Here is a 26,195-nt window from a genome sequence, read left to right on the forward strand (position 1 = left end):
CGCACACCTATCTATAGAGCACGGGGAGTGTGGCACAACACTGTATTTGTCACTGAAAAGAATTAAAGCACAAAGAGGACTATTTATGAATTCATTTTTGAGCATTTAAGTAGTAATAATTTGAAAAGCACTAAACACTGCACTGATTTGAAGCACAAAGGTTTTTCACATCACTATTTATATGATCATTTGCATATGATTTTATGTTTATATTATGGAGCGCGGCACCTGTATATGTATTTGAATATATATATATTTTTTATACAACATTACATCACTTCTGAAGTTGTATTTTGTTATACGAGAATTATCGTAACTTCAGTAACCTCTTCTTTTTCGATATGAGACGAGCATGCAAAAAAAAGCAGATTACAATTCGTCCAACATTCTCAACATGTGTACTAGGCTTAGGGCTTTGTTTTGGAAGAGACCAGCAAATAAACTCAGAGTGAGGCTAGATTCTAGAAGTCAGCAATAGGAGTCAGAGTGAGGCTTGGTTCTGTAAGGGACCAACAGGCGAACTCAGAAAGAAGCTTGGGTCTAGAAGACACCAGCAAAGTAACTCAGAGTTGAGCTTGGATCTGGAAGTGATTAGCAATGGAACTCAGAGTTCCAGGGACTGGCCAAGTTTCGATCAATGTGTGGCCGTCCCTGTTCAACAGAAGTTGATCATAAGATCAACTTCTCTTGGATGGACAAGTTAGAAAATGTCTGTTGGGGGACGTGGCCTGAAGATGGCAGAGGACGGACATGTCTAGCTTTAGCTCCTGAATCCTGACCCGCCTAGAGCCGTACAAATGCCATGATTCGCCCTATAATGAGTCGCCTGAAACGCCGTAAGACCAGGTCAACCCTACGTGCCTCCTCCTCTGTTGAGATTTGGCACTTTTCCCCCGGCAGCCTCCCGACATCTGCGCCACGTGTTGCCTCGGGGCCTTGCTCTCCTCGAGCCACGCAGTCAGGGGTGGGAGTTCGGCCGCCGGAGCCCTGCCAAATGGCGGGGGGACCGGAGTTCTCACTTCCCCCTGCTCCATCGGGGGACACCCCACACATGGCCAGGCCAGGCAATCCCGGGGTGGAGGGGCAGACATTCTGGCGCTATTGAAGGAGTTACCCACTAAAGCAAATTTCAAATCTATGCTGGGGTGGCTGGAGGAGTAGCATTGACAGGAGTACCAACATCTCCAGGCTAAGATGAGCCAGTTGGATGATCGCATTACCAGAGGGGAGAGCTCGGTTGTGGCCCTAGAACAGCAGATCTCCCTGCTTGAACAGGATAATCACAATCACGGGGAACATTTATTAGACTTGCAGCTCCATATTGAGGATCTAGAGGAAGAAGGAAAAGAAGCCGCCGAAATAACATCAGGCTACGGGGTATCCCAAAGGCCACGGGGGCCGGAAAATTTATAGGACACGGTTACAGAAGTCTTACATAGAATCACTGATGAGCCCCCTCCGCCGCCCATGGAATTTGACATGGAGTACACAGAGCACTGGGTCCCAAGCCAACAGACCCTAATTGGCCGTGGGACATTATCTGTAGAGTACATAAGTATGCCCATAAGGAGCTGTTTTTACGTAAGGCCTGGTTGTTGACTCTGGATTTTGACGGGGCCAGGGTCTCTATTCTTCCTGATGTCTCCAGAGCTACCCTTCAGCAAAGAGCCCTCCTGAAACCATTGTTAGAGAGACTGTGCCAAATGGACCTCGCTTATCGCTGGGGATACCCGTTTCAGCTTACTATCCGGAAAGGGGGGCATCTTTTTTGCTACGACGTCCAATGGACCTACCTGCCCTCTTTCGTTTCCTGGGCATAGAGCCCATACCGTTGTCGGACTGGCTGAGGCCCCTATGGGGCAGGGACGCCCGTCTCCTACCCACTGTTGCTGGACTTGGTCTGCTGAGGTGGGCACCCCGCTTCTGTGGAAGAAACAGTCTACCTCCTTTGATGGATGCTCCAGAGGCCTAGTCCTCTTTCACCGAGTAGTGGGTTGAGTTTTCTGTGACCTGGGTCTGGCTTGAATGGGAATTGGTTTATGGGAGGGTGAATTGTGGAGTGTTGCCCCCCCCCCCCCCCCCGGCTGGCAGCCTTGGCCTCTTATGGTATTCTGTTGGGCCTGGGGCGGCAGGCGGGGGCTGTTAGGCTCGGTGGTGGTGATGGAGCTGGGATTGTATGAATAATGGTTTGGTCCCCTTTTAAGGAGAACTCTGTGCTGCTCTACTGTATACCATGGCTCTAACTGTGGTCTCTTGGGCCTGTGTCTGTCTCAGCTGCTGAGTTTACTATGATGGCAGGATGGACGTTGGTCTTTTGGATCCATCACAGCTGTGGCTGTCACCATAGTCGTGTGGGGTGGGCTTGGGGCGGGGGACTGATATATTTAGGAGCTGCAGAAGTGGCTGAGGGGCATATTTTTGGTATCCAGAGGGACCATATGTCTCACCTCCTTCAGTCACTCTTTGTGTTGCCTCAGGGGTTGGTCAGTTGTTTTTGGCTGGGTATATGTTATTTTCTTGTTGAATGTAACGATTTCATGGCATTTGTATACTTTTTTTAAGTTTGTGTAGGTGGTTAAGCAGGGCGGGTCGGGACAGAAGAGTATCTGTGCCCGTTGTCTTCAGCCTCTTCCCCGCGATTTTTGTGGGGGCTTGAGATTTTCTCTTTCGCCTAGGCAATCATAGTTTTCTCTCTGGGTTCCTTTCCCCACTTCTCTCTGCCCTGACTTCTCTCGTTTCTTACTCTCTGAATTTCTAGCCCGTTCTCCCCCCCCCCCCCTTTTTTTTTCTTTCTTTTTTTCCCTCACGGTCATGTCCACACTCGGCTGGTTGGGCGGGACTCTACCCATCTGGTGTCTATTAATGCAAAGGGCCTGAACACCCCAGAGAAGTGATATATAGCACTCTCTAATTTACGTAATTTAAAAGCTCAGATTTGTTTCCTTCAGGAGACACATTTTTGTGCAGACAAAATACCTAAGCTGGCCGATTGCCTCTTCCCAACTGTATATCATGGTTGTTCTGCGGAATCTAAGTCTAAGGGAGTGAGTATCCTTATCCATAAAAGTGTGCCATGAAACTTCCGGGATCAATGGTGTGATGCAGAGGGCCGGGCTCTATTTGTCAAAGGTATGCTGGGTAACCAGTGGTTTACTTTAGTAAACTTGTATCTTCCCAACTCACGCCAGATTGTGTTTCTTGAGCACTCTTTAGAAATTGGAGGAATTTGCGGAAGGTACTTTGTTGGTGAGAGGAGATTTCAATTTCACATTTGATCCGCTTCTGGATGCGTCGTGGGCTTTGTCGCAGTTGTCATACTCCACCTTGAAGCGCCTGAAGCATTCTCTTCATGCCTTGCAATGTCTGGAGGGTGTTGGATCCTACCCAGTGAGATTACATGTTCTACTCCCACCCTCATGACTCTTACTCCAGGATTGATCTTATATTGTTCCCTCAGTCCCTTTTGCCTACAGTTACAGCGGCTGACATACGTTCGATAACTGTCTCGGATCATGCCCTGGTCTGGGTGGATGCTAATATATCACCCGTTGCCCCCAAACATTGGCTATGGAGGTTAAATGACTCTTTTACAAACTCCGGAGGTGGTAGAGAACTTATCGGCGCAGTAGATTTGCTATTTTTTCTCTCCAACGCTTTGGTCTCCTTCCCGAATCTTATTTCAGAACTTAAGCTTTTTTAAAAGCCTTGCCCAGTTCAGGATAAATTACCAAAAGTCAGAAGTCTTAGGGGTCTCACTGTCACGCTCCATATCTACCGTGCTAAAGGTGGACTTTCCTTTTAAGTGGGTATCTAAGCATATTAAATATCTGGGTATTTATTTGATGGAGAGACTAGATGATGTTATTCAACTGAATTTCCCAACGTTACTGACGGCTATTTGAAAAGACCTGATGAATTGGCAGGAAGGTTTGTTTTCCTGGTTTGGCCGCTGCAGCATAGTTAAAATGAATGTCTTACCCAGACTCCTTTACCCGCTACAGGCGTTACCGCTCCGTGTTCCACATGCATTTCAGCTTTCTGTAAACCGCTGTATCTCTGATTTCATCTGGGCTCATAAACCTCCCAAGTTATCTCGGAACTTGTTAAGGCTCCCAAAGTTGCACACCTTGTCTTTAGCGCCGATGCCCTCCCCTCTGACCCCCATTGTGGGAAACCCTGCCTTTAGTCTGGGTCTACGAGATTTCAGGTCCTGAGATCGCTGGAATTCTATCAGGCCCAGCATTTTTTATCTCAGGATGGTTGGATTTCCAGGAGCCAGCTGTTTGAGTCAGCGTAATTTGCGGGACTATCTTTTTGGCATAAAGTGCAGTTATCTCATTTCTTTGGAGCGCCGCAAGCATTTCAGCGGGCACTTACTCCCTTTGAGATACTTTGTTCGGAGGAATCCCCAATTCGTCATGCGATCTCTCAAACTTATCAACTTTTGGTATCTCAGTCTTCATTATACGAGTTACCTTATATTTGCAAATGGGAACAGGACTTGGGACTACGTTTTACGGATGCACAGGTAGAGAGGCTCCTCAAATTTTCTTTTAAATCGTCAATCTGCTCTAAGTTTCAGGATTCGGGCTTTAAGCTGCTGACGCACTGGTATTACACTCCAGCCAAATTGCAGGCGATGTTTACTCATTGTAGTGATCGATGCAGGCGGTGTGGGGAAGATTCTGGTTCCTTGCTCCACATTTTTTGGTCCTGCCCTCATTTACAGGGATGTTGGGACAGTGTACACTGTATCACTCAAAAGTTTACTGATCATGTACTCATCAGGGACCCATCTTTTTATCTTTTGCATCATCAAATGTTCCAGAAAGGTCCTACAGGCGCTCTATTCCACCTTTATTGTTGACTGCAGCGAAGAGCTACATCCCCATGTTTTGGAAACAGACGCAGGCCCTGACTATTTCAGTATGGCTGCAGAGAGTGACAGAAATTAATGCCATGGAGGATATGACAGGACAGGGGTGATCGGCAACGCTTCCTTAAGAAATGGTATTATTGCCACGAGTATATACTCTGAGGAATATGCTTCCCTAGTGTTATGATTCTTTGGGGTTCTGCTCTTGGTCCTGAGAAGCTGTGGGTTTAGCCCGGGAGGGGATGGTGTTGTATGTATTCCCCCTTCTGTGCCCTATCCTTGTCTTTTCTAGTCTTTCTCCTTATCTATATTTTTTTTCTTTGTTTTTCTTTTCTTTTGTGGATTTTCTGAATTTCTTTTGCCCCTTTTGGGGCCCCTCTTCTGTCTAAAATGGAAAAATGTGCAGTGCAGCTGGAGGTACAGGTACCCTTCTGATCTAGAGTTAAGTGTCCTTTAATATTTTGAACATTTTTTTATGGGCTTTGTTTTGCCTCGAGTGATTACGCTCAAGAGTACAATGGTCCTTTAAAATATGGTCTACGTCCTGTTTGTGTTTGATCTATGCTGACTTACAGCTGATATTTGTTGTATTATGTTCCTGTATGCTGTATACAGTAAAGGAAATAAGTATTTGATCCCCTGCTGATTTTGAATGTTTGCCCACTCACAAAGAAATTATCAGTCTAAAAATCGAATGGTAGGTGTATTGTAACACTGAGAGATAGAATAGTCACAAGACATTCAAAAGAAATGCATGTCTAAAAAATGATGCACTGATTTGCATGTTCATGAGGGAAATAAGCATTTGATCCCCTTCACAAAACATAACTTAGTACTTGGTGGCAAATCCCTTGTTGGCAATCACAGAGGTCAGACGTTTCCTGTAGTTGGCCACCAGGTTTGCACACATCTCAGGAGGGATTTTGGCTCACTCCTCTTGACAAATCCTCTCCAAGTCATTAAGGTTTTGTGGCTGACGTTTGACAACTCAAATTTTCAGCTCCCTCAACAGATTTTTCAATTGGATTAAGGTCTGGAGACTGGCTAGGCCACTCCAGGACCTTATTGTGCTTCTTCTTGAGCCACTCCTTTGCTGCCTTGGCCGTGTGTTTTGGGTCATTGTCATGCTGGAACACCCATCCACGACCCATTTTCAATGCCCTGGCTGAGGGAAGAAGGTTCTCACCCAAGATTTGACGGTACATTGCCCCGTCCATCGTCCCTTTGATGCGGTGCAGTTGTCCTGTCCCCTTAGCAGAAAAACACCCCCAAAGCAGAATGTTTCCACCACTATGTTTGACAGCTGGGATGGTGTTTGTAACGGAACCGGAACCCAGACCGCACTGAGTTTTTCCGTTATAGCACAACTTCCCCTGTCCGAACACCATCCACGGACCACGCCCTTGAAATCCCTCAGGAAAATAGACAGCACCCAGCTCTTAAAACAGAAAGCCAACTCTCTATTTTAACACAAAACACAGAATATATACAGAGGGCGGGGAAACACAACCAGGAACAGGAAATACATCATCAGCCCGCCCTATCAGTGGGAAGGGCTACAGGGAACCACCCCAACCAACCCAAGACACAGAACAATGGGATGCAGCCATGCGGCAAAGGACATTGACCAACCCCCACACCAATACACAAACAGTACATCCCATAATAGTTTGCTGGACAGGAAGGCACAGCACCATGGGGGGGGAGCACATGGCAAACAGACAATGGACAGCCATGTGGCCTAGACAAAGGACAACACACAAATGCACAATACTGGGACATTCACATGTACACCCTGTACCCTTAAACAGGCACAGGGTGGGTTAAACATAATGATTTGGGGAGATGATACAGGGGTCCCCCCACCCCCAAAAGTCGCTCCCGTCACATATCTCCCCTTTCGGCAGGAGACTAACACAGGAGTAGATCCCAGACGGATGTACTCTGATGTTAGTCTGCACCTCCAGTCCCCCAATGCCAGCACCCACACAGTACCCCATGCAAACTGTCCCACACCAAGCTTTACTCACCCAGCCAACCTCTGCCTCTCCCGTAGAACATACCCGCCGCTGGGGAGAAGTACGGACTGGTCCTTCTCCCGGAAGTCCTCTCAGCCGCTGGAGAGAAGACAGGGTGGCTGGGCTGACTCCATCATTCTGTGGGGGATCTGGGCCAACTGCCCAGCATCCCTGGGGTATCCAGGTGGTGGCTGTAGTCTCATCCACGGACATCAGCTCAAGCTGCTGTTGTGAGGTGCCGCTTGCATCCTCTTGCTGTAGCTCCTGCGGTGCTGGTTGTTGTGGGCAGAGATCAACAATGCCTTGCCCTGGTGCCAGCTCTTCTGCTGGGGACCCCACATCTGTTCCGGCTAACTGTAGGGAAGGGAGGCCGACTTCCTCCACTCCCAGACTGTGGATCTGCTGCTGGGATGGCATTCCTCTGTCACTGTCCCCCTGGTGCACAGATCCTGGCTTGGCAGGGAAAACAGTTTCCTCCACTCTGGCTGACTGTGGGGGAGGGAGGACAACAAACTCCTCTCCCTTCTCACCTTGGGCCTCTGAAACTACCACAGGCATGGGGCAGAGGTCCTGGACCCTCTGTCCGGTTGTCAGCGCTTCAGCTGGCGGCTCCCCGGCTGGTTCCTCCACAGTAAAAAAGTTAATCAAATCCCCAGCCTCTGAAACTGGTGTTTGGGGATCGGGGCTCACCATCTCCTGTTCGTGGAACTCAGGAGACGTTACCAGTGCTGGGCAGAGTTCAGTACTGTTTGGCCCTGTTGCCAGGTCTACTGCTGGTTCCTCCTCAGCCGAGAGGTCTATCAGATCCCCAGTCTCTGGAATTTCCACTGCTGATTCTTGGGCATGCTGCCGAACATGTCCTAGCAGCTGCCTGTATGCCCTTTCTAGATCCAGTTCTTTCTTCAGCAAGTATTCCAGATCTGGTTTAAGTTCTGAGACCCCTGTGAGACCGAACATAGCCTCTCTGCCTTCTCGTAACTCCTTCAGAGTAGGTTCTCCTCTATCGCCAAACACAAAAAGGTCTGTAAGGCTCTCCCACAGCAATCCAGGCCCACCAAAGTCAAGTCCCTCAGGAGAGCACTTTGTGGACACCCCTAAATATTCCTGCTCTGCGTACCACTGCAGAGCCCGATATCGATTGTCCAGTTGTATTTCCTGCTGGACCAGCCTGTCCAACTCAGTCACCCATTGCTCCTGGGGTTGCTCTCCCAGGAATGGCATCCGTGACTTCCGATGGTCCCTGGCCCTCTCCTCTGGGGTTGGATACCACTTGCCTTTGTCCATACCAGCAGCCTGGACGGCTCCTCTCCAAAGCACCTCCCAAATCCGCTGCCTGAGCTCCAGGTACTGATCCGTAGACACAGTCCTGGGGTATGTTGCAAGAACAGTCTGTAGCAGCCCTGGGAACTCTGATGCCAGGTCCATATCTCCACTGGGGTGACTGACATCTTTTCCTGCTCTTGAATCCCGGTGGTGGTTTGGATGTGTTTACAGTTGGAAGCACAATCCCACCGCTTGCCACCAATGTAACGGAACCGGAACCCAGACCGCACTGAGTTTTTCCGTTATAGCACAACTTCCCCTGTCCGAACACCATCCACGGACCACGCCCTTGAAATCCCTCAGGAAAATAGACAGCACCCAGCTCTTAAAACAGAAAGCCAACTCTCTATTTTAACACAAAACACAGAATATATACAGAGGGCGGGGAAACACAACCAGGAACAGGAAATACATCATCAGCCCGCCCTATCAGTGGGAAGGGCTACAGGGAACCACCCCAACCAACCCAAGACACAGAACAATGGGATGCAGCCATGCGGCAAAGGACATTGACCAACCCCCACACCAATACACAAACAGTACATCCCATAATAGTTTGCTGGACAGGAAGGCACAGCACCATGGGGGGGGAGAACATGGCAAACAGACAATGGACAGCCATGTGGCCTAGACAAAGGACAACACACAAATGCACAATACTGGGACATTCACATGTACACCCTGTACCCTTAAACAGGCACAGGGTGGGTTAAACATAATGATTTGGGGAGATGATACAGGGGTCCCCCCACCCCCAAAAGTCGCTCCCGTCACAGTGTTCTTGGGGTCATAGGCAGCATTCCTCCTCTTCCAAACACGGCGAGTTGAGTTGATGCCAAAGAGCTTGATTTTGGTCTCATCTGACCACAACACTTTCAACCAGTCCTCCTCTGCATCACTCAGATGTTCAGTGGCAAACTTCAGACGGGCCTGGACATGTGCTTTCTTGAGTAGAGGGACCTTGCGGGCACTGCAGGATTTCAGTCCTTGTCAGCGTAGTGTGTACCAATTGTTTTCTTGGTGACTGTGGTCCCAGCTGCCTGGAGATCATTGACAAGATACTCACGTACTCACGTGTAGTTCTGGGATGATTCCTTACTGTTCTCATGATCACTGACACTCCACGAGGTGAGATCTTGCATGGTGCACCAACTGTTGTCACCTTCTCACCAAGCAGCTTGGCAATAGTTTGGTAGCCCAGTCCAGCCTTGTGTAGGTCTACAATTTTGTCCCTGACATCCTTGGACAGCTCTTTGATCTTTGCCATGGTGGAGAGTTTAGTATCTGATTGTTTGATTGCTCCTGTGGACAGGTGTGTTTTATACAGGTAACAAAATGAGATTATCAGCATTCCTTTAAGAGACTGCTTCTAATCTCAGCATGTTACCTGTATGAAAGACACCTGGTAGCCAGAAATCCTGCTGAATGATAGGGGATCAAATAGTTATTTCCCTCATGAACATGAACCCGTTCCCCCATACCCCGTGGCTATGTGTTTATTGATTGGGGTGCAGGGAGGTGGATGAGGGAGGTGGGAGTCTTGGATGAAATCCCCACAGCTGTCCTATTGGGTGCTGATCTGGGCACCCTTATCTCCTACTATGCTCCTGCTAAGGACGCCCTGGTTGCCCCCCTGGAACTCTCTGGACATACCAAGGTACTGTGTGCAGATGTTGGAGTAATATCTGGGCAACCTATAGATGGACAGAGGGAGGAGGTTGGGAGTGGAGTGGGGTTGCAGAATTCTCCATCGCCTGGAGAAGGAGAGGAGACCCCCTTGAAGGGGGAGGTAATGAACTCCTGTGTCATTGATGATGCAAACGTAACTGTTGTTAATGATGATGATATTGATAATGATGATGATACTAATGATGCATTACCAATATTAGTGGTCACCCACAGTGCTGCAAGGGCGGCTGAGGCACAGGCTCTGGTCCCAGAACAGCAGGAGGATGTCTTTGACCCCTCCCCTTGTTCTGACCCAGTGGACTCTGCCTCCATTGAGTCTCAGCGGCTGTCATTGTTTGCTACAGGACCGCTGGCTGGGACTTGTGGTTCCACCTTTGAGGCAGCACTGCAGACAGACCAGACCCTAGAGCAGCTCAGAAGTCTGGCTAATCTCCCCTCTGCAGAGAATGACAAACAAAAGGTCTACTGGGTACAGAGAAGGCTGTATAGGGAGGGCTTGCCCACCGAGGGGGGTGGGGCTGACATTGGTAGGAGACAGCTTGTTGTGCCTAATAAATTTAGGGGACAGCTGCTTTTTTTAATTTTGTACACTGTCCCTTTCATTTTTTTTTGTTTATAAATATCCCCTATGATAGAAGTAGGCAGTGATGGGTACTCATTTCTAAAAAGTCTGGGGTCTGGTAGACTCTAGATCTCTCCTCTGCCCAAGATTGGTGTGATCAGATGCTTTTGCAATTTTTAAGTGGTGAAATGGTCATTTCTTACGGTTTCTTAGACCATAGAAATGATTGGAGCCATTCCGGCCTTCAACCAGCTCTATGGTCAGCCAGTACAACCACTGACTGACCATTCTCGGGTTCCCCAATGGGACGGAGAGCCCAGGAAAGCCATGGACAGGTGGACAGCATGGGGGGGACATCCGTTCTTGCTACTTGTATAAGCGATCCAGCAGCTAATTAGTATTGCTTTTACATGAAAGCCGACAGCCAGCTTTAAAAAACAAAGACAGGATGATGTCTGTAGCTGCAAGCATTATCCTGGTATAACTACTCAAAGTCCAGCGACGCACCAATACATTGATGGTTCTTGTTGGGCATATATGTAACAGCAGAGAACATGGGCATATGATGAATCAGGTCTGTGGACCAATATGACTGCAATTCATTCTTCTTTGTAATGCTCATGTTGAGGGTTAGGCCCAAAAAGTTTTAAATTCAGAAACCATGATAAGTTTCCATGCTAATCGTCTGGCAAGAGCTGATTTTTGGGTGGGCACTGATGCATTGTTGTGCGTATAAATTGCTTTGGCCACAATTAACTGAAATTACAAATATTCAGTGAAAAGCAGCAGAGGGGTAAATGCTACTGCTGGCAGCAAACGGGGCTGATCATGCTAACACTGCATTTTTGGGGACACTATACTAAGGAGGCACTAGTATAGATCTGTTTGTGATCAATATGTGGATCTGTACAAACACTATGCTAGTAATGGCGGTGATCAGGGACCTATAGTGTAAGTGCGATAGTGTGCGGGCAATCTAACGCTAGCTGACCCTGGCAGGGAGGGGCTTTAACTGACCCTGACACTATCTGATTTCACTACTGGCAGTAATACAGTGATCAGTGAAAAAGTTTATATACTGACACTGTACTAATGGCACTGGCTGGGTGACGGGGAGATCAAAGGGTTTAATAGGGGCGATCAAAGGGTTAAATGTGCTAATCTACCATGTGAGCTAGCACATTGCAGATGGGCGGCAAGTAGTTAACAAAATAAATAAATAAAAAAGTTTAAAAAAAAATTCTCAATAGATGGATGCCCATGTAGAACCGTTGGTGTATACGGCAACCCTAGCCTAATATTTTAGAGTGATTAGAGCTACATACTATATAGAGCATGAAATGATGTTATCATTATACATGGTGCTATGAACTAGTGTGGTAGGTAGCTCCTACTGGTTTTGATTGCCCCCTGGAACTCTCATATGAGGAATATGCACACTAGCACAATGCATACTAGCACAAAGTAAAGGCTTGTTCACACTACAACGCTGGTGTAATGTGCAGTGCAGTATGAAAAAATTCACCTTGTTTGCATATTTCTGCAGAGTACTGGATGGCACTGCATATCACACAGCTAAGCAGTGAAACACACCACACTGTATTGAAATTAATGAAGTGTGAAGCTGAAATGCACATCACACTGCATTTTACCTTACAGGCTAGTGTAAACCTAACATTGGGCCTAATTTTGAAAGATACTAACAAGGAAACTCAGAAAGAAACTTGATTTTGGAAGAGACCAACAGAGGAATCTTGGTATTGGATAGACCAGCAATGGTACTCAGAGTGAAGCTTGGTTTGGTAGAGATCAGCACAAGAACTCTGAGTCAGGCTTGGTTTTGGAAGGGACCAGCAAGAATACTTAGAGAGAAGCTTTGTTCTGGATGAGACCAACAAGGAAACTCAGAAGGAAGCTTGTTTTTGGAGAGACCAGCAATTGTAGTCAGACATAAATTTGGTTTTGAAAAAGACCAGCAAAGGAACTCCGAGTCATGTATGGTTTTGGAAGGAGCCAGCAAAAAAAGTCAGAAGCTTGGCTTTAAAAGAGACCAGTAATAGTACTCACACAGAAGCAGAGACCAGAAATATTACTCAGAGTGAGACAGCACTGCATGCTAACACTCTTAGGGGCGATTTACTAAAACCGGTGTACATAGAATCTGGTGTAGCTGTCCATAGTAACCAATCAGCTTCTAATGTCAGCTTGTTCGGTAAAGCATGGTTCACATGGTAAGTATAAAAACTGAGGAGTTCCCAAGGAGATCTCTGTACAATGCAATGTTAGTATAGCAATCTCCCTGCTGAACTATTTTCCCCCCCCCCCCATCCGGCGCCAGAACTCAATGGTCAGCGCTCACAGCCATTGGCTGAGAAGGCTGATCGGATGCCAATGGGCTGCTGGTTTTCCGGCATGCTCGTTTGACAGAAGCTGGCCGTCAAACTAGAGAAGATTGATTTTGGATGTGGCGGTCAGCTAGGGAAGTCAGAGTGAGGCGTGGCTGTGGAAGAGCGCAATGTAACACAGAATGAGGCTTGGTTCTAGGACGGGGAGGGAAGTCAGAGTGAGGCGTAGTTCTAGGAAGAGGAAGAAGGGAAGTCAGAGTGAGGCTTGGTTCTAGGAAGGGGCGGGAAGGGAAGTCAGAGTGAGGCTTGGTTCTAGGAAGGGGCGGGAAGGGAAGTCAGAGTAAGGCTTGGTTCTAGGAAGGGACGGGAAGGGATGTCAGAGTGAGGCTTGGTTCTAGGAAGGGAATTGAGAGTGAGGCTTGGTTCTAGGAAGGGAAGCCAGAGTGAGGCTTGGTTCTAGGAAGGGACGGGAAGGAAAGTCATAGTGAGGCTTGGTTCTAGGAAGGGAAGTCAGAGTGCGCCTTGGTTCTAGGAAGGGAAAGGAAGTCAGAGTGAGGCTTGGTTTTAGGAAGGGAAGGGAAGTCAGAGTGAGGCTTGGTTCTAGGAAGTGTTTCGTTTCTGGGTATGGCTGTGCAAGGTTGAAGGTTGTGCACTCTGTTGTGTACTTTTGGAAGGCAGAGAATTCGGCTGCAAGGCACTGTGGATCTTTATTATCATATACAAGACAGTTTTTTTATAGCAGTGTTTTGTACCTGTTTGGGAATGAACTCTGTGCCAGGTTTCTACGTGACATTCTGTGACATCAGATATGGGACAGGAAGTGAATGGCGGACTAGGTAGTGCATGCTTCTAATGTCACAGAGCCTATCTTCCATACCGCTCTCCAATATCCGGAAGTCTACTCGTCTTTGTAAGTATTTCAGAACACTGATGATGTGAGAGAGCGAGTCTGTTTTTTCATGTGATGATGGACCTGATTTAATCTCCAAGGTGAATGATATTTCAATTGCTATGTATTGTCATGGAAGTTGTATTGCTGTTGGATGTGCTTTTTTTTTCTTTTTTTATGATCAATCATATCTGGCCAGATCTAGATAAATAACCTGAGCTCTGACAGTAGGCTGCAGATACAAACTGCAGCTTTCTGTGCTAAGTTGGCCATACACTATACAATTTAATTACATTATCTCTGTACAATCTCCCTTACATTCACCAAAATTATGTAATAGGAGGACACCTAAGGCTCGTTTACACCAGATGCAGTCAGATGTGTTTTTAACTGCTTGCCCACTGCCCTATAGTAGAACTACTGCAACAGGGCAGTGCAAAATCACACACGTGATTTGCATATCTGGGTAGGGGGCATGCACCCCGCCGTACCCGCGCCACCATTGGCAACTAGGGATGTCAATCACTGGATGCCAGCTGGAGATTCCCCGCCACCACCCTGCGATCATTGGGGAAAGCTGACGGGAGAGACCTGTGTGTAAACCACACCGGTCTCTCTGCTGTCAGCAAGGACATGCTGCTTTGTATCTCTCTGCACAGTAAAATAGCACACAGTTAACCCTTTGATAGCCCAAAACTTAACCCCTTCCTTTCCAATGTCATTATTACAGTGTCAGTGCTTTTTATTAGTGTCACTGGGGAAGTCAGTGGCAGTTAGTTCCCCCCACTGTCAGAATGCCTGACGCAGTCAAGCTATAAGTCGCGGATCGGCACCATTACTTTTATAAAAAAATAAAAATACCAATATATATATCGCCATTTGTAGACACTATGACTTTCACTACACCAATTAATTTACACGTATTGGGATTTTTTTTTTTAGCAAAGACATGTAACAGAATACATTTTGGCCTAAATTTATGACGAAATTTGATTTATTAAATTTTTTTTATTGAATATGTTTTCTAGAAAAAAGTAAAAACTTCTTTTTCAAATTTGTCCATCTTTTTTTGTTTATACCGCAAAAAATAAAAACCACTGAGGTGATCAAATACCACCAAAAGAAAGCACTATTTGTGGGGAAAAAAGGACATAAATTTCATTTATTTACAGCATTGCATGACTGCACAATTGTCAGTTAAAGTAACGCAGCGCTGTATCGCAAAAAATGGTCTGGTCAGGAAGAAGGGTAAATCGTCTGGAGGGAGCACCATAAATGCAGTACAAAAACATGCAAGAAAAATGTTTGTAGTTTACACTATTGCCAAGCTTTCATATGTGTTTATAACGCCTCCTGCCCGCCATATAAGGAAATGATGGGAGGGCGGCAGTTCTCTTGTTCTGGGCGGATGTCATATGACATCCTCCACTCTAGCTGTGCATGCACGCCCCTGGGGGCATGTCGCGGAGATTGGGGGTGTGCTGTGTCCCTGGGACAAAAGAGTCAATGACACAGGCTCTATCATGTGATCAGCTGTTTCCAATCACAGCTGATCACATGTAATTAGGAAATGCCAGTTATCGGTAGTCCTCTTCTCACACTGACAGTGCGTGAGGAAAGGAGAACCTGTAAGCGGCATTCTTCAGAGGGGACATGTACACTGGTCATCAGTTTCTTGATGATCAGTGTAGCCCCATAATTGCCACCTGTCAGTGTCCATCAATGACACCTGTCAGTGCCCATCAATGCCACCTATCAGTTCACATCAGACCTGCCTTTCAGTGTCAGTCAGTGATGCCTATCAGTGCCGCCCAACAGTTCCAATCAGTGCCGCCTATCAGCGCCATATATGTGTGCTGCCTTTCAGTGCCCACCAGTGATGCCTGTCAATGCCCATCAGTGCTTAACACTGCAGCCTGATTAGCGCACATCAGTGAAGGAGAAAAATTACTTATTTGCAAAATTTTATAACAGAAACTACCGTATTTGCCGGCGTATAAGACAACTTTTTACCCCTTGAAAATCTTCTCAAAAGTCGGGGGTCGTCTTATACTCTGGTATACGGCTTACTGACACTTTTTAGGGGGGCAGCGCGGTGCCGCCACCGCCCCCCCCTTCCAACGGAAGGGACACTAAGTACATGGGTGGGCAGGGGCTGTTTCTTACCTGGCTCCGGTCCCACGATGATCCGGTCCAGGAAGCGCGGCTGCCCCTTCAGTTCGGCCACTGGATGTTCGCTCGGCTCCGCCTCCTCACCGGTGATTGGCCGCCAGAACTGTAGCTCAGGAAAGGCACACAGGCGGCCAATCATCGGCGAGGGGGGCACACAGGCGGCCAATCACTGACACCAATGATGGGGCACTATTCCCCCCCCCACTGACACCAATGATGGGGCACTATTCCCCCCCCCCCCCACTGACACCAATGATGGGGCACTATTCCACCCCCCACTGACACCAATGATGGGGCACTATTCCACCCCCCACTGACACCAATGATGGGGCACTATTCCACCCCCCACTGACACCAATGATGGGGCACTATTCCACCCCCCACTGACACCAATGATGGGACACCATTCCTCCCACTGACACCAATGTTGGGACACCATTCCTCCCACTGACACCAATGATGGGGCACTATTCCCCCCACTGATACTAATGATGGGGCACTATTCCCCCCACTGATACTAATGATGGGGCACTATTCCCCCCACTGATACTAATGATGGGGCACTATTCCCCCCACTGATACCAATGATGGGGCACTATTCCTCCCACTGATACCAATGATGGGGCACTATTCCTGCCACTGATACCAATGATGGGGCACCTATTCCCCCCACTGATACCAATGACGGGGCACTATTCCTGCCACTGATACCAATGACGGGGCACTATTACCCCCACTGATACTAATGATGGGGCACTATTCCTGCCACTAATGCCAATGATGGGGCACTATTCCTGCCACTAATGCCAATGATGGGGCACTATTCCTCCCACTGACACCGATGATGGGGCACTATTCCTCCCACTGGTGTGCATTGGAAGAGGGGTAGTCTTAGCCCAAACACTACATTTTAGCAAGAAAAGTAGGGGGTCATCTTATACGCCCAGTCGTCTTATACGCCGGCAAATACGGTAAGTAAAAACTTTTCTCAAAAAAGTCTTCCAGGACAGCCCCTTGAGACATAGAGCTTCGCCCTCCGGGACAGGAAACACTTAAGCCCAGAACCTTAAAAGGTGGACCTCCAGGTCTCAGTCTTCAGTATTAGTGTTTCTTCCAGAAGGATATGTTGCATGTATTAGGAACCTGAGCCCTAGGCTCAAGAGGGTGCTGGTGGCTCCTGGGTAGGTAAGTTAACTCCTCCTTGCCCGGCACGATCCCTCCATTGCAGAGAGGACTGGGGCTGCTCTTCTTTTGTTTTCTAGTCCTCAGAGAAGGAGGACCATCGATGGTGTCCAGCGCCACCGCCAGAAAGGACTGGCCGACTTAGCGTCCTAACCGCTGGGCAGGCGGGCGGCCGCGACTTCCGTGAGGCCGAACAGCTGCGCTCCAAGCTGGATAACCAGAAGTTCTGGTCGCAGTGATGTCATTGGTGGGCATCGGGAGACTCGTGGTTTCGGTCTCCACGGCCATGCAGGTAACAGTGCTCGAGCGGCTGTTGAAGTGTGAAGGAGACCCAGCAGAGGCTGTAGCTACCAACACCATAGGAACAGAATGGAGGGTGCTGGCCCCCTCCCAGCAGGTGGACCCTGGTTCCTCGAGCACCTGCTTCTCTCAGGTAGGCTTGGGGATTTGCTGTCTTCCTCTTGCTGATTCTAGGGGTAGTCTTTCTCCCAGTCCCTGAATCCAGTTATGATGAATAACCATGTCCACAATAATCCTTCACATGTGTAGTGAAATAGAGACTCTCGTGCCCACCAAGGTGATGGTGGGGCACACTTCTGTTTTCTCCCCCAACACAGTGGTGTTTGGAATGAGGAGCTCAGGTTTATTATGTTCTGTATTGTGTTTCTGCTTGTTGTAGGTTAAAATTGAGAGCTTGTAGGTTAAATAAGAGAGGAGAAATTTTGCTCCGGAGGGCCTGGAATTCTACCTCCATCAGTTTTAAGTCGGCTTTATCGGCCACATGTGTCGCCAGAAATCTGGAATGCTGGCTTACCCAGTTACAGACGCATCTCTCGTCAGGGACTTCCAGGCAACAAATACTGAAATCCTTTCCTTTGCTGTTTAGAGCGGCAGGTTTCCTCGCTGATGCCTCTGCGAGTCAGTTAAACTAGCCGCAAGAATGTCTGCCCTGGTGAATGTGGCTAGAAGGGCCTTATAGATGAAGACCTGGGCAGGGGATTCAGCATCCAAGCCGATAAAAAGAAGGCGTTTCCAGAGAGTAAAAAGAGATCTTACTCCGGGAGGTTTTTTCACTAGAAAACGCAGGGCCAGCAAAGTAAGGATGTCGAGCCTAAGAAACATTGGACAGGGCACGAGAACAAGGGTAAGGGGGGGGGGATCTTATTCAATCCTCCTCAGGGCCCCGCCAAGGCTCAATGACTCAAGCGTCCCAGTGGGAGGAAGACTTGGGACCTTTCTCCCTCATTGGGCTTCGATCTCCTTGAACCAGTACATTCTGGACTTGGTAGGAAATGGGTACAGGTTGGCGTTCGACTCCAGTCCCCCTGCCAGGTATCTGCTAACCAACCTTCCCAGGAATCAGGAGAAGGCACAGGCTCTATGTGGCCTGATTGAAAACCTTATGGATCAACAGGTCCTTACTCGGGTTTCCCAGAATGAGCAGGGAATGGGATTTTATTCCCATGTTTTCATGGTGGAAAAGCCACCAGGCAAGTTTTGCCTTATCTTGAACCTGCGCCCTCTAAATCAGTCTCTTAAGATACAAACACTTCAGGATGGAATCGATCTTTTCTGTAAAAAAAAACATCCTTTACCCAGATTGGTTCATGGCTATGCTAGGCCTGAGGGACGTGTATCTTCACATCCCCATACAGTATGCGTGTCAGAAATACCTAAGGACAGCTGTAAGGATTGGTATAGAGATCCACCACTTGCAGTGTCAAGCTCTACCTTTCGGTCTGGCCTCCGCACCAAGAATTTTTATGAAAGTGCTTGCGGAGGCCTTGGCCCCCCTTAAGAATGAGGTGTATTACGATCATTCCCTATCTGGACGATCTCCTCTTTGTGGCCAGTTCTCACCAACAGTTGGCAGAGGATCTGCAGGTTGCTCAGAACTTCCTTCAGAATCTGGGGTGGCTCATAAGAAGAAACAAGTCATGTTTAACTCCCTCCCAGATAGTTACCTATCTGGGTTACGAGATTTCCTCGGTAGAGAGATCTTCCTTCCACAGGAGAAAATTCTCAGGATAGACCAGGTGCTGGCAGGGCTGCAGAACAATCTTGTCATTTCAGTAAGGGACATCATGAGGGCAGTGGGTCTCATGACATCATGCTTCCCTGCTGGTCCCTGGCCGAGTTTCTATCAACACCCACTGCAGACTTTTCTTCTAAGAGTTTGGAACGGGGACAGGTCTGCGCTGGATCTTCCAGTCCAGATCCCTTTGGTGGGGGCAAATTCAGTACTATCTTGGCAGTTGTCTGGAATGGACCATACCATATCCATTTATCACGACGGATGCCAGCAGCTTTGGATGGGGAGCACATCTAGGCAGCAGAGCGGCCCAGGAGTTGTGGTCCTTGGGGGAGTCTAGAAGGTCCTCAAATCAGAGGGAGCTTCTAGCAGTCCAGTGAGCGCTGGATTCCTTTCAAGCAGATTTAATAGACTGTCACCTGCAGATCCGTTCAGACAATATGATTACGGTGGCATACATCAACAAGCAGGGAGTACAAGAAGCCCTCCTCTCCAAGCAATCAGGGACAGCATAAGGTCTTGGGCCAAGCTAAATTTGCGTTTTGAATTCTGCCATCCATCTGAAAGGAGCTCAGAATTCCCTAGCAGACTTCCTAAGTCGGCATCCAGTCAAGCACGACGAATTGGTCTCTCAACCAAGAAGTGTTTGCGACCATCACTATGAAATGGGGCATGCCGAAGGCGGATCTCTTTGCTTGCTAAGAGAACAGGAAGGTCAGCCAGTTCTTCTCCCTAAATCCATGGGATCGGGCCTTGGGTATAGATACCCTCGCAAATGTGTGGGAATTTAGTCTCTATTATGCGTTTCCTCCAGTAAGGCTGGTCCTAGCAGTCCTGCGAAAATTTTTGTGAGAAAAGACAAACCTCATTCTGCTGGCCCCATTTTGGCCAAAGAGACTATGGTTCTCTCTGCCGTGGAGCCTTTCCTCGGTTCCCCCGTTCCCTCTTCCGGAGAGGGATGTTCTGGTCTCACAGTGTCCGCTGCTGCACCCTCAGGTGAAGACTTTGAAGCTGGCGGCGTGGCTACTGAAGAACCGCTCCTGAAAGCTCAGGGGATTTTGGACTGAGTACTGAGGACTTTGGTGAACTACTGCAAGCCAGTAACCAGAGCTATTTATTTTACTGGAAAAGATTCAACTCCTGGTTGTCGGATCATGGTTGGAGCCCTCTGGATATCCCAACAGTCTTAGATTTTTTTTTCCTGGATGGGGCAGACCAGGGCCTTTTGGTTAGAACTTTAAAGGTGCAGGCCTCGGCCCTTAGTGCTTTCTTTCAGGTCTCCCTCCAGCAGGATCCTTTTGTAGCAGACTTTTTCAGGGCCCTTTCCAAGTCAAGGCTGGCGGTGGTCAGGGCCTTTCCAGTTTGGGATCTGTCTTTAGTCTTAAAAGCTTTGGTCCTTTGTCCTTTTGAACCTCTGGAGAAGTCTTCAATAAAGTTTTTAACTTTAAAAACTGTATTTTTGGTAGCGATCACATCAACCCCGTAGGGTTAGTGAATTGCAGGCACTCTCCATTATGGAACCCTTTTTATCAGTTTTTGAGGATAGAATTGTTCTCAAAATGGATCCTGGGTTTCTTTCCAAAGTTTTCTCCTTTTTTTCATAGGTCCCAAGATATAATTTTGCCAACCGTCTGAAGAAAGATTAAGTTTGTTAGGCCAAAAGACTTTAACATCTATCTTAGTAGGTCCAGAGAATTCAGAAAATCAGATTCTCTATTTGTTCTTTTTGCTGGAACACGGAAGGGTTGCAGTGCTTCCAAATCAACCATAGCTAGATGTATTAAAATGGCTATCGCGGAATTGTATAATTTGTTAGAGATTCCACCCTTTCAACCAGATCTTTGTCTGCATTCTGGGCAGAGAGAGCTGGTGCCTCGCCAGAACAGATCTGTAAGGCGGCCACCAGCTATTCTACCTTCGTGAAACATGAGCACCTGGATCTGCTTTCTAGTGAGGATCAGGTGTTTGGCACAAAGTCCTACAAGCAAGTAAGTTCTTGGTTATGGTCTCAAGGGGCTGTCATGAAAAAACGTTTTTGAGAGAACCAGCGTTATGGCTTATCGGTAACTCATTTTCTATAAGTCTTCCAAGACACCTGGGATTTTCCACCCTGAGTATTGTACGGTAATGTATGTTTATGCATAAATGGTTGTCTTTTTAGTGCCTTCCTCTGGTTCTTGGGAATACTGAAGAGGGAGACCTGGAGGTCCACCTTTTAAGGTTCTGGACTAATGTTTCCTGTCGTGGAGGGAAGAGCTCTACGTCTCAAGGGGCTGTCCTGGAAGACTATAGAAAATGAGTTACCGGTAAGTCTAACTCTGTTTTTTGTTTTTTCAAAATTTTCAGTCTTTTTTAGTTTGTTTAGCAAAAAAATAAAACCCAGTGGTGATTAACCGCTTCCCGTCTGCCCTATAGCAGAAGTTTTGCATTTCCGGGAAGGGGGCGTGCGTGCACCCTACCCGCGCCACCATTCGCGGCCGTGGCTGTCAATCACTGAGTCCCAGCCGGTGATTACTCGCCGGCGCCCAATGAGTGCCGAGCATCTGCGACGAGGGGAGAACTGTTTGCAAACAAAACCGTTCTCCCTGTCAGCTCGTGCACACTGCTTTCCTTACAGTGTGCACACATACAAAACCCCAAGTAAAACTGCACACAGCTAACCCTTTGATCGCCCCACATGTTAACTCCTTCCTGCCCAGTGCCATTAGTACAGTGTCAGTGCTTTTTATTAGCACTGATCACTGTATTGGTGTCACTGAGGATGTCATTGACACCAAGTCAGTTCCCTCCAGTGTCAGAATGCCCGCTGCAGTCCCGCTATAAGTCACTGATCGCCGCCATTACTAGTAATTAAAAAAAAAAAAAAAATACCAGTATACATACCGCCATTTGTAAACGCTATAACTTTCACGTAAACCAATTAATTTACACGTATTGGTATTTTTTTATACCTGAAGCAGAATACATTTTTGCCTAAATTTATGATGAAATTTGATTTTTGTTTTATTTTTTTACTGGACATGTTTAATAGCAAAAAGTAAAAAATTTTATTTTTTTTTAAAAAAAGTTTTCAATATTGTCAGTCTTTTTTTTTTTTTTTTGTAATAGCACAAAAAATAAAAAATGCACAGGCGATCAAATACCGCCGAAAGCTCAAAAAAAGGACATAAATTTCATTTGGGTGCATCGTTGAAAGACCGCGCAGTTGTCAGTTAAAGTAACGCAGCACCGTAACGCAAAAAAAGGGCCTGGTCACGAAGGGGAGTAAATCCTCTGGAGGGCAAGTGGTTAATTAAATGAAAAAATTATAACAAAATCACACTGCAAATACTTTTAAATGCTCTGTAAACGTAAGTGCAGAAATGCACAGTGAATGTAGAGATTGTGGTTTAAAAACTATACGCAAAAACTTTTTTTTTTTCCATTTTGTATAGCGCAAGAGAGGGTTATCTTGTCAGATTTATTTTGTGTTCCATTGAAGAGGTTTCCTTTCACTTCCTGCCCTATAGCCAAACAGGAAGTGAGAGGAAAACCTTGCAAATTAAGGGGAATCCCTGGGGACCCCCAGGTCACCAGAACAACTAGTGTCTCCATTGGAAGATTTCCCCTCTTGTCTGGGGACACCCAAAATCTGCGTTTTTCTTTCACTTGCAATGACCATGGTAAACAGGACAAATATAGAGAGTGAATCTCCTTAACCGGGGCACAGACAGCAATAGAAAATTGACAGGGGTTCTAATCCCTCTACACTCTGTCCAAAATAAAAAAAAATAAAAAAAAAAGTTTTGCCTTTAGTTATACTTTAATGCACTCTAAATGAAATAACCGATTAAGATTGTATCAAATCATGCAGCAATAGCACTACATAGTTGATAGTTGATCTTAAAGTGATTCTAGAGACAATTTAAAAAAAAAAAAACATGTTTTAATTACCTGTTCTGTGCAATGGTTTTGCACAGAGCTGCCCTATTTGTTCTCTTCTCGGATTTCCTGCTGGCACTCCTGACTCCTCCCTGCTGAGTGCTTCCATAGCAAGTCACTTGCTGCCCTGAAGGCACTCGTGCATGCTTGCTCACTCCATTGACACACACAGTTCGATTTCCCCCCCCCCCCCACATTGCTGCATCAAGATTGGGCTTGGGTAAGTATAAGGGGGGGGGGGGGAGATGCATGCAGAGGGGTTTTTTTTAGCTTCATGCATAGAATGCATCGGAGTGGTTCTAAATGTTGTTATATTATATTGCAGCTGCCGTTCTTTATGGTATAACCATAAACGCTGTGTTACTCTTTAAGAAATAGAACAGCAGTTGCCCAGCTGCTTCTAATCTCTTGTTCTAAAATAAAGTGCAATGTGCTAAAAACAGTGCAAATATAATGTTATATTATGTGACCCCCCTCCCCCTCTTGTAAAGTGTAACCAAATATATATACAATCTTTCCCCTATATACCTCTTATCATATATACATATATGTTCTTAAAACAAAGCATTCAGTGCAAGAATATACAAAGGTGCAAAAAATATAATACCATAAGCCGTGTTGACACCAAAAATAATAACTCAAAAATCACTCTCTAATGTCCCACCAAATCCAGCATGTGTTATCAAGTCCATACAAAATATGTTTTTGAAACTGTCCACCAATGGAAATTCTTCCTTTTTGTGAGTGCTAAACCATTCTGATGACACCACCAGCAAAAGTGCTCTTCCACCACCAAATAGATTAAATAAACTCACCAGAGCGATATGCTGGTCAAATCATAAACCAGCGTAAACACTTCTTGCTCAGGGAGTAACGATCTGCAGCTGACAGTTCTATCTTCAGGGGCTTCTTAAAACAACGCACTCATAATTACTCATAGAAGGAAAAAGAAGAAAGGCGCTTCCGTAAAGTAAAACCATTCACCATGTTTATTCCAATAAAAACATTAGAAAACCACTCATATATTTGTCTCTCCACTGGCACAAGTGAACTCGCATATAATTGCAAACTGGGTTGTCTCCGGTCGCAACCTAAACCGTAAGACTCAACCCTGCCATGCGTGGTGATGTCACCTTCTGGCCCTGCCCTACGCTTTTTGTCACTGGACGTCCTCTGGGAGCAGAAGGAGAGTCGAACTTAAGATCTCCTGTTTACTAGACAGGCACTTTAACAAACTTATCCATAGTTTCCATTCCCAGAGGACGTCAAGTGATGAAATGTGTGGGTTGGGACCAAGAGGTGACGTCATCATGCACGGAAGGGTTGAGTAGGGATGAAAGGGTCAGATCCTAGTCCAAACTCACCTGATTGATCCCAACAGGAATCCGTCACTGTATGCTTATGATTGGCACAGTACAGATTACAGCTTTCTGGCATGATCACTCTGGTGATTTAATGTTGTTTATTATAACTTTCATGCCGCCCATTGAACTGTTCATTCTCCTTTTCCTTTCAGGTAGATACATTTGAAGCATTGTGACATGACATAAAAATGTCCATAGAGTTAAATGGAAGATTGCTTTACAGCAAAATAAATGTTCCTTTCTACTGGACCTTTTAAGACTGCTTCCCTGTAGCCCAGACATGTTTCGCTGCAACAGGACATTACATATTTCACTGAGCTTGATTAAGACTCGTAATAGTTTAGACCCATTGCTGGAGAAGCTGAGGCAATGCAAACATGAACATCAGTTATTCCAAATTGTTGCGTTCAATAAACCTTTACTCTCTGTCGATCATGCCAGCTTTGCAATCAATTTGCTCTGGGAAATGCAGAGCAAAACAAATTTGACAGAAGCAAATGAGGGAATCCGAAATCACCCTGAATTTGTCACTCTTCGTAGCTTGGCAGAAAATAAAGTCAGCTATATCAAAGACAAACACTTGGTGAAAACCTTGAATGCTGCTATGAGGTAAAGTAAAGAAGGGATCTTGCTGTTTTATTTCTCTCTTTTTTTTTTGTTTAAGTGTGTGTGTGTGTGTGTGTGTGTGTGTGTGTGTGTGTGTGTGTGTGTGTGTGTGTGTGTGTGTGTGTGTGTGTGTGTGTGTGTGTAAACATATATATATATAGATGCGCACAGTATATAATTTTTCTTATTAATTTTAAGGCTTGGAGTGGAGTACCATCAAGCTCTTATACAACAGTTGGTTGTGGAAGGATGGAACAGACTACAAAGGTATGTTTTAAAGTAGATCTAAACCCCAAAACAAAAATGTAACATATTGCAGCTTACAAGTCCTTTCGATGTGGTGGCTGCATTAGTTTTCTTTTTTTAGTAAGTACAGACAATATCTGTTGATCTTCCCTTGTCATTGCATGTGCACTTAAAGCTCAGCATAACAATATTATCTTTCCTTTTTTTTTAAACTACTTGTCCCATTAATCCACCATGTAATAGAAATGAACAGAGATAGAAATGATTGAAGTCCAGCCTGTGTCACAACAATTCCATACATAAAATGGAGAAGTGAGTGTAGTCATGAAGAGAGGGAAAGTGTGGTATTCTCAGCATTACCAGTTGACAATAAAGGAATGAAAACTAACTTGGCTGCAACATCTAATGAGTGGTAATCTGCAATGAATAAGGTTTTTTTGTTTTTTTTATTATATTTTTATTCTTGTTAATTACAATATACCAAAACTAATACAATACAAACACAAATCATCTATTATTCATAACAAAACTCAATTTATTTACCCCTCCCGTCTCCCCACCCCCTCCTTATAATTCCCCCAACCCATTCTCTTCTTATTTCACCAATGCTCCTTCTTCACTAAAAAACCAGTTCAGCGAATCTCCGTGTAGTCTTAAAATCACACCACTTTTCCCATGTTTTCATTAATTTCTCCATTTTATCTTCTCCACTATGGTATAGCTCTTCTTTCCTATAAATATATTCTACCCTCTTTATCCAGTCTTTAATTTTTTGTGAATCCTGGGCCTTCCAGAATTTAGGGATCAATCCTTTTGCTGCATTAATTAAATAAAATACAATACTGTTCTTATATTGTTTCACAGTGAGATCGGTACCATGAATTAGACACACCCATGGGTCCATTATTACACTTTTCCCACTATTTCTAATATATGTTGCACTATCAACTGCCAAAATTCTTGTATTTTG

The 26,195-nt window shown here is 46.1% G+C and overlaps 1 protein-coding gene across 3 annotated transcripts in view; it reads left to right on the forward strand.

Moving 5' to 3' along the window:
- The first annotated feature begins 13,408 nt into the window (after positions 1-13,408).
- The window catches only part of FASTKD1 (FASTK mitochondrial RNA regulator 1), a 92,402-nt gene continuing 79,615 nt past the window's right edge, over positions 13,409-26,195 (forward strand). Inside the window, exons 1-4 of one of the 3 annotated variants that reach the window (XR_016305810.1) lie at positions 13,409-13,723; positions 21,250-21,394; positions 24,526-24,982; positions 25,178-25,246. Coding sequence is in view for 2 of the 3 variants with exons in the window: in XM_089651879.1 (XP_089508005.1) it covers positions 24,654-24,982; positions 25,178-25,246 (398 nt within the window). In the remaining variant the exon portion in view is untranslated. The remainder of the gene's footprint in view (positions 13,724-21,249; positions 21,395-24,525; positions 24,983-25,177; positions 25,247-26,195) is intronic. The other 2 variants (XM_089651879.1, XM_089651880.1) reach the window with 2 other exon arrangements.

The sequence above is a fragment of the Staurois parvus genome, unplaced genomic scaffold (genome assembly GCF_062004578.1).
Source record: "Staurois parvus isolate SC_StPar_1 unplaced genomic scaffold, SC_StPar_1.0 ptg000665l, whole genome shotgun sequence".
In the NCBI taxonomy this organism is placed as follows: Eukaryota; Metazoa; Chordata; class Amphibia; order Anura; family Ranidae; genus Staurois; species Staurois parvus.